Source organism: Sodiomyces alkalinus (assembly GCF_003711515.1).
Source record: "Sodiomyces alkalinus F11 unplaced genomic scaffold SODALscaffold_6, whole genome shotgun sequence".
Classification (NCBI taxonomy): Eukaryota; Fungi; Ascomycota; class Sordariomycetes; order Glomerellales; family Plectosphaerellaceae; genus Sodiomyces; species Sodiomyces alkalinus.
Genome location: NW_021167084.1, coordinates 663,150 through 672,211, shown reverse-complemented (window position 1 = coordinate 672,211; position 9,062 = coordinate 663,150). Strand labels below are relative to the sequence as shown.

General features: G+C 44.6%; 1 protein-coding gene across 1 annotated transcript; it reads left to right on the top strand.

Annotated features, from left to right (window-relative positions):
- Window positions 1–1,510: 1,510 nt before the first annotated feature.
- Window positions 1,511–5,174, top strand: SODALDRAFT_340233 (valyl-tRNA synthetase; the record flags this gene model as incomplete). The annotated part of the gene is made up of 8 exons (XM_028612930.1): window positions 1,511–1,541; window positions 1,615–2,038; window positions 2,100–2,693; window positions 2,814–3,263; window positions 3,343–3,950; window positions 4,028–4,274; window positions 4,331–4,364; window positions 4,428–5,174. 8 exons carry the CDS (start codon window positions 1,511–1,513, stop codon window positions 5,172–5,174), a joined length of 3,135 nt encoding a protein of 1,044 aa, XP_028465716.1.
- Between the last annotated feature and the right edge of the window lie 3,888 nt (window positions 5,175–9,062).

The following is a 9,062-nucleotide window of genomic DNA, read 5'->3' as shown; positions in this document are numbered from 1 at the left end:
AAGGAACTAGGTATAATTATAATAGGATTATAATATAGTCAGAACGTGGGTATAGCTAAAGAGTTAGATTAATCGCTAGCCTCTCTCTTTAAAGGGGAGGCTCCTCCGCTCCTTAAGACTACGTTCCGCTACCCCTTAAGGACTACTTATTTGCTTCCTTAAGGGCTGCCTTATTTACTTCGAGGGACTATTCTATTTACTATATATAATAACTGCTTTATTTATACCTTAAGGGGTCTTAGACTAAGAATACGCCTAGACCCCTATAGGTTTATACTAGGGTCCTATTATAACCACTGCTATAGGCACCTAATACTAGGCTTTTCTAAAATAAACTAATTAAAATATAGTATTCGGAGCGCTTATCTAATAACCGAAGCGATAATATCTAAGATCGGTACTTTCATTCTCTGCTATCTAATAGGATAACTTTCTAGAAATAGGGCTTTTATTATAAGCGGTATAGCGCTAGTTAGCGTAAGGTCGAGTTTATTAAGTTCTTACGGTAATAACAGGCTAAGGTAACCTGTATACTATTTCTTAGATTAAATTATATATATCGAGACCCCTAGGAAACCCACCTAATTTCGGGTAGTGGAGATATAGTGGATTATCTAATCCAGAAAGGGTTTAAGAAGACCCGGAAGACCGAACAGGGGTTGGCGGAAGACCGGTACTCTATTATATGGTCGAGTATCTTACCGCATTGAATGAGAGTGAAAATGACACATTTATCCTCTCACATCCCTGGCAATGCGAACGTTGTCTAAGGTAGCTGGTACCTGGAATCAGGACGCGAACTCACGCGTAGGAAGTACCTGACATGAAGAATGTCTCTACCTATACTCCACCCCATACAAGCAACTCTTCCAGGGTCGGTATCTTTATCAGGCACGTGAGCTCGGTACGGATTATTGATGCCTTGGATTGACCAAGTCAAGTCATTAGATATAGGTAATTTCGTAGTGATAGAAGTTGATCATTAATGGATAGAAAGAATAATGATCCCCTAAAAAATCATCGAACCTTCATATAATACTCCGTACAAAGTACGGATAGTAATTACTTTGCACGACCAGGAGTTCCAATAATCTGTTACCGGGGTTCTCGAACATCGCCACACGCATTTGACGAAGCAAAGTACTACGGATACAGAGACGTTACGGAGATTGACACGCTACCTTACTGAGTGGTACTTTGGTATGCGATGCGAAGGACCGATTGACACTTAATAAGAGTCATACCGAGCGAGTAGCCCGTGGAGAGAGGCTGAGTCACTCACTGGACGTACCCCCCGCTCCCCTCGCCGGCAACGACCCCTCCACCCCGCTTGCTGCCGCAGTTTTCATCGTACTTTCCGCGCCGAGAAAATTCAGGCTACATGCTGTGGCCACGACCCCGACACAGCGTCCACAACTTCCAGCGCGGCTTTATTATCCTTGCCCGCCCCATCGTTACCACTAGATCGTCCGTACGAGTACCGCATGCGATTCTTAGCAGGAACCTCAAGATGGCGGCACCTTCGAGTTCCTCCAAGAATGGTGATACCCCAACTTCTACTATGATAGTCTGCGTGTGCAAGAGACTGCTGGCTGACACCATTGCTTCCCACAGAGTTGAAGGAAAAGCTCAAAGCTGAAAAGGCTGCTGAAAAGGCAGCAAGATACGCCGCGAAACAAAACAAGCAAAAGCAGGAGAAGCCGAGCCAGGAAAAATCCAAACCTCAGTCCTCGAAGGCCGAGTCCCAACTTCCTCTCCCGCCCTTCGAAAACGACACGCCTCTTGGAGAAAAGAAAGCTCTCCATTCCTTTGACCATCCTCACTTCTCCGCCTATAATCCAAGCGCCGTCGAGGCTGCCTGGTACCAATGGTGGGAGAAGAGCGGCTTCTTCAAACCCGAGGCCTGCAAACAGGGCTCAGATGCCGCCGGCACATTTGTCATTCCTCTGCCACCGCCAAACGTCACTGGCGCGCTCCATTGTGGCCATGCGCTAGCCAATTCGCTGCAAGATACTCTCATCAGGTGGCATCGCATGAGGTGAGCTGGAGGAGTGCGCGGGTGATGCCTCGTTGGCTTTTTCTTGACTAATTCCTACTAGGGGCTTCACCACGCTTTGGGTACCTGGCTGTGATCATGCCGGCATTTCCACACAGTCCGTTGTGGAGAAGATGTTATGGAAAAAGGAGCAAAAGACGCGCATCGACTTGGGCCGTGAGGAGTTCGTCAAGAAGGTGTGGGTCTGGAAAGATGAGTACCACCAGCGCATAAACAACGCCCAGAAGCTCATGGGAGGAAGCATGGACTGGTCTCGGGAAGCTTTCACCATGGATAAGAACTTGAGTGCGGCTACTGCCGAAACATTCTGTCGCTTGCACGACGAGGGTCTTATTTACAGGTCCAGTCGGCTGGTTAACTGGTGCACCGCCCTCAACACGGCCCTGAGCACCCTGGAGGTGGAGAACAGGGAGATCACTGGCCGCACGATGCTTACCGTCCCCGGATACGAGCGGAAGGTCGAATTTGGTGTTCTCACGCACTTCAAGTACCAAATCGAAGGCACGGACATGACCATTGAGGTCGCGACGACCCGTCCAGAGACGATGTTGGGTGACACAGGCATTGCGGTGCATCCTGACGACGAGCGTTATACCCATCTCATTGGCAAATACGCCATACATCCGTTTGTAGATCGGTATGTCTGGAGCCTATGTCGATCCCAGTCCCCCCTACTTTTCCGTTTCTTCACTGTTTTCCCAAGGCCTTGATCTCGGGTCCACGGAAGAGCTTTCATGTCATTGCTAACGCTCCCTAGCCGCCTGAAAATTGTTGCAGACAGCAAGTTCGTGGACCCCGCTTTTGGTACTGGTGCTGTCAAGTTGACGCCGGCCCATGACCCCAACGATTATTTGATGGGCAAAGCTCACGGGCTCGAGTTTATCAACATCCTGAACGATGATGGCACGCTGAACGCCAACGCCGGCCCTAAGTTCCAAGGCCAGAGGCGCTTTGATGCCAGATACACCGTCGTTGAAGAACTGACCAAACTGGGACTTTTTGTCAAGAAGGAACCAAACCCGATGAAAATTCCGCTCTGCGAGAAGTCCAAGGATGTAATTGAGCCAATCATCAAACCTCAATGGTGGATGCAGATGAAGGGGATGGCAGACGCCGCCTTGGAAGTTGTGGACAAGGGCGAGATCAAGATCAGTCCCGAGAGCGCCAACAAATCGTACCGCCGCTGGATGTCTTCGGTAAATGACTGGTGTATCTCAAGACAACTCTGGTAAGCTACCCCGAAAACGCCAGCTGATTTGCTGTCTAACCTCTGTTCTTGTTTGCAGGTGGGGACATCGAATCCCAGCATATCGTGTAATCCTTGAAGGTGAAGATGTTGCTGAGTCGGACGGTTCGGCGTGGATTGCTGCGAGGAGCCCAGAGGAAGCACAGACAAAAGCCGAAGCGAAATATTCGGGTAGAAAGTTCCGTCTCGAGCAAGATCCCGACTGTCTAGACACCTGGTTCAGTTCCGGCCTGTGGCCCATGTCTACTCTAGGCTGGCCTAACACGGAGAGCTTGGACTTCAAACAGTTCTTCCCTACCAGTCTTCTCGAGACTGGTTGGGATATTTTGTTCTTCTGGGTAGCACGCATGATTATGCTAAGCCTGAAGCTCACCGGCCGCGTTCCCTTTAAGGAGGTGTATTGCCACAGCCTGATTCGCGACTCGGAAGGGAGAAAGATGAGCAAGTCACTTGGCAATGTCATCGATCCTCTCGACATCATCTCCGGCATTGATCTAGACGAGCTGCATGCAAAACTCTACGTGGGCAACCTGAAGGAGGACGAAGTCAGCCGCGCCATCAAGTATCAGAAGACCGCCTTCCCCGGCGGCATTCCCGAGTGTGGAGCTGACGCGCTTCGGTTGACCTTGATCTCGTATACCACTGGTGGTATGTAGCCCCGACTCGTACATTGTTGGAGCTCTTTTTCGTTTTTGTACTGACATGATAACTGCGTTTTTGTCCAGGAGGAGATATCAGTTTTGATATCAAAGTCATGCATGCTTATCGTCGCTTCTGCAACAAGATCTGGCAGGCAAGCAAATACGTACTCGGTCGTCTGCCGGAGAACTTCACTCCTGTGGCCAACCGCGATACGACGAAGCTTTCCATGCCCGAGCGGTGGATTTTGCACCGCATGAATGCAGCTGTCAAGGGGATCAACGAGTCCCTGGAGGCACGCGAGTTCTCCAAGAGTACACAATTCGCATACCAGTGAGTGTTATATCCGCGACAATAACGCATGGAACATGGGCTCATGGTCTGTTTAGGTTTTTCTATGACGAACTTTGCGACATCTTTATTGTAAGTTACCATGGTTCAACAACTGAAGGCCGAAAATCCCAGTCGTTGATGCTTTTTGAATAGGAAAACAGCAAGAGTCTTCTTACCGACGGGACGCCCGAGGCCCAAGCCAGCGTCCAACAGACTCTTTACCAAGCGTTGGACGTTGCTTTGCGTCTCATGCATCCGTTCATGCCTTTCATTACAGAAGAGCTATGGCAACGGTTGCCGAAGCACGAGGGTGATACGACACCGACAATCATGCTAGCGTCTTACCCCGTTCATGACCCAGCCCTCGAATTTGAAGCAGATGCCCGCGATTACGAGCTTGGTCTGCAGTGTGCACAGGCAATCCGCTCTCTTACTTCTGAGTATGGAGTGCGTTCGGATGGGTTGGCTTTCATCAAAGCCTCTGCGACGGACGCCTACACCAAGATCGAGGAGCAAACCCCAGCTATTAAATCTCTCTGTGGAAAAGGTGTTGCGGAGGTTAAGGTCGTAGGACCTGATGCCAATGGCGACGCGATCCCTGATGGCTGCGCCGTCTTCGTTCTGACTGCGGACATATCTGTCTTCCTTGAACTCGGATCCCGCCTCACTAACCTAGATGCGGAGATCAAGAAAGTGCAAACGAAGCTTCTGAAGAGCCAGGGATTCGTAAAGAAGCAAGAGGAGTTGATGTCCAAGGAAGGCTTTGAAGACAAAGTCAGTGACGTCGTACTCACAGCAGAGAGGAAGAAGCTGGCCGATGCACGAGCAGCGACAGAGAACTACCAGAGGACGATAGAGCAATTCGAGAAGATGAAGCTTGGGTCGGAATACGAGGTCTAGCACAAGTTTGGGTTCTCTTATAATTACCTTGGGCATGCAAGGCAGCCTAACTTGATGTCCTCCCCTATTGCCGGGCCTTGGCACTATACCATACAACCCCTGTTTAATTGTTCAATGGGGTACATTCACAATCTACCCTTTTAGGAAAATTAAGAAGGTTCGAGAAATGTACCTGCACTAACAGCACCTACGATATAAAAATTTTCAACACTATCACTAAATATCTATAAGTTAACCTGGAATTAATCTATAGTTATTTTGTATGCGAAAGATTTAGTTAGTACTTGGAATTCTTATATAAAAAGTGTTTTCCGATTCTTTTTTAAGGACTAATACGATACCTTAAAAGCTACCGTGGCTTTTATATAGTTATGCCTACACGTATAAGAGGAATCGAGGGAAGTGTGGAAGCAGTAACTGCCTATATCGCTAACGTTAATCTAAATCCTATTCTAATCCCTACATAATACCGGGTTCGAATAGGGAAAATTATAGCTAAAATAGCCCTCTGGTTCCCGAGTAGTCCTAGGAAAAGAATAAGGGCGAGGATAATTCTGGCTATTTTAAGCCTCCTGTTTACGATCCTATAAAGGAGGCATAAGCCGATCAACATCGCCGTGGACTTAAATAGCTGCTTACTAATTAACCTAAAACGCCTCGCTAAGCTAGTATATTCTTTCCCTTCCTTTCCTTTATTATATTCTAACCTATTTAATAGCAGTAGCGTTAGTTTACCTGGCCTTACCCCTTATCCTCTCCGAGTAATAGATCCGCGACTTCTTCTACCGAAAATATACCTAGCCGTTCCTAGATATCCCCCGCAAAGTGTATAGCCTATAAGGACTATATACGGATTAATTACCTCTATTACCTAGTAAATAAGATATAATCTAAAGTCGTAGAAATCCTTAGGTTAATAAGAAGGCAGGTTTAATAGACTCTTAATACCTAACGCCTATAACCTAGTCACTATCTTAAAGGCCGCCGGCGAGCTATTCTATAGCCGTTTAAAGAGGCGTTATAACGGGTAATTTACACGCCCTTAAAGAGTAAGAGGTTTATACCCCTAAGTAAGCTTTAGTAAGCTATTCCTTTCCTTTAAAGCTTTAGTAATAAGGCTATCTAGAGTACCCTAGTAGCGATAAGTACTAAGAGGGTCCTATAGCCTACGAAAATAGCCCTGGATTCCCGCGACCGCTAGTAACGCCGTATCTTTACCGAATAATACGATTACCTAACCGTTAAAGATTAGAATCGTTAGATCTAGACCGATAAGACTTAGGTTATAGGCCTGCCTTTAAAGCGATATATCACGATCTTTCCCAAAGAACGTGTTAAAGATTTCCTATAACCGAAGATACGGGCGAAGGGCTAGATATTTTAGGGCTATTCTACTAGCACGTATAAAGGGCTAGATCTTATATAGAAGAAGGAATAGAAGATAATAAAAAGTAAGAATTTCTGCGAGTATATCCTTCTACTTTTATATTAGTTTTAGCTATAGGATCCGAAACGGGTTCTCTAATATGATAGCTCTTATATCTCTACATTAACATACACCTAAAAGAAGATCTAGGAGCGATAGTATAAGACGGCAGATTAGATTAAGTGGCTACCCTATAGCCCGGACCTTAATCCGATCGAAAATATATAGACCTAGATAAAAAGATAGATAATAACTAACTATCTATAACGCCCTACGGGTTACGCGCTTAAAGCCGCTATATACGCTACGTGGGAGGCGGTTCCTATAGAGTTATTAACGTCCTTTATTACTTCGATACTATATAGACTTAAACGTGTTAAGGAGCTATAGGGTGGATTAACAGAATTCTAAGTACCCCTGGTTTAGTATATCTAAACCCCTGTATTTTATATAGAAAAATCCCTGCTCTTAATGTATCTAGTTATATTCTACTCCGCTCGTTATCGCGATACTATTAATGTATTCAGGCTCCGTAAGTACACTTTGAACAATTAAACAGGGGTTAGAGTGTATGAAGTGGGTATATGGCTGGGTATATCATCTACTACCTATCATAAACTTAGACTCCCTCTCCATCATCAATTGACAAGAATAAATTGCAATGGAACATGTTCATTGTTGAGGTGCTACGAGTATTTTCCCTCCCAAATTTCGGAAAACAAAATCGAGCCTTCATTAATGCGCAGGGAGTACGATAATGCCAACGGGAATAAGGTGGTGAGAACGGGAACCGGTAGGCGGCATGGTTGGTCGTCGTTCCGATGTTTCAGTACCTTACGCAGATTGTTACACTACCTTGTATAAGACACCTACACAAGTGGAGGAATTCCCTTTTGGTGTAGCGGTACGTTTTTGGTCTGACACAGATACTTGAGACGGATAATTTCTTTTTTCTATCTGCAATATTCAGTATATCATTACTAGTATGTAATAATAGTATAGTATGCGTTTTAAAGAATATATACGGATATGGAAAAGATATGGGGTGAACGGATCGGTGTAATGGTTGTTGTCAGAACATAAATAAGGTACGCGGAATTATGTGTGTATTCATCTAAGTGAAGTTTATGATACTTTATGGGGATGTCTAACTATACGGAAAAAGCAGGGGAAATAAGGGTGGATATATAGGAGCGAGGTACTCTACACGTCTAATATAATATGGTTTATTATACCTTGATAAGGTGGCTGTGGGTATCTAATATACCCTCCTAGAACTGCAGAATTAATTCTAACTATTCTGCTTAATTTGAAGCCGTAAATCTAGGGTAAAATCGGCCTAGATATTAATTAACGGTGTTAAAGGCGTTAAAGCTAAAAAGCAGTTAAAAAGTGTTAAAAGCAGTATCTAAATAATAGTCTATAGGGGTATAAAAACAATTACAATAACGGTCTAATTAACCGATTTCCTTTAATTAAAAACGTAATAGAAGAACGTTATTCTTATTAATTACTTGAATCCTATTTCGGCGGGACCTCTATACTAAGCAGATATATAAACGCCCTGTGTTTCTGCGGGGGAAGTACCTTTATAAGGCTATCGCTGACTAGATTATTAGTGGCGATCTAATTAATCGCGATAGTCCCCTTTTAAACGGTTTATCGGATCTAAAGGGCGTGGATATCGAGATACTTTAATTTTAAGGTAACCTAAGGCCGTGGCGACTCTAGTAGTTACTTAGTTTATTAATTATCGTAGTATATAGTTAGTGGTTCCTCTTTATAAGGGTAAGGTCCTTTATTAGACGCCTTATCGCGATATACTGCCTAGTAGTAGTAAAAAGCGCTATAAGCTCGGCTTTAGTACTAGAGATTACGACGCTTATTTATTTATTAGCCTTCTAGTCTATAGGACCCCCGAATAGGAGGGTCGTGTACCCTTATAAAGCTATACCTAGTCTTACGATTATCCGCGAAGGCGGCGTTAGAGGTATAGAAGAGTATAGGCTTTTAGTGGTCTTTGCGTGGTCCGAAGTAAAGGTATAGGGTCTTTATCGAGCCGAGATATTTTAGGCACCTATCGGCAGCTTCGTGATACTGTTTTAAAGGGTTAGTGCTAAATTCGGTAAGCCTCGAAGTAGCTTTAGAGATATTAGGCCGGGTTTAATAGGCGGCGTAGTTAATAAAACCGACTTTCCGAAGATATAGATAGATTAATTCTTCGGAGACTTATTAGTTGGTAGGCTATAGAATATTAGGATAAGGAAAAGGCTTTTAACTCTATAACCTCTATAATCCACCTATAACGCCTTTATTTTATCGATAATATAGTTATTAAGCGATAACTATAGCTTACGTTATTAACGATCGCGTCCTACGCGGATTCTAAGGAAATACTTAAGTGGTCTTAGATCTCTGACTTAGAAGCTTTTCTATATCTTCTATACTAGATTATTAGTAGT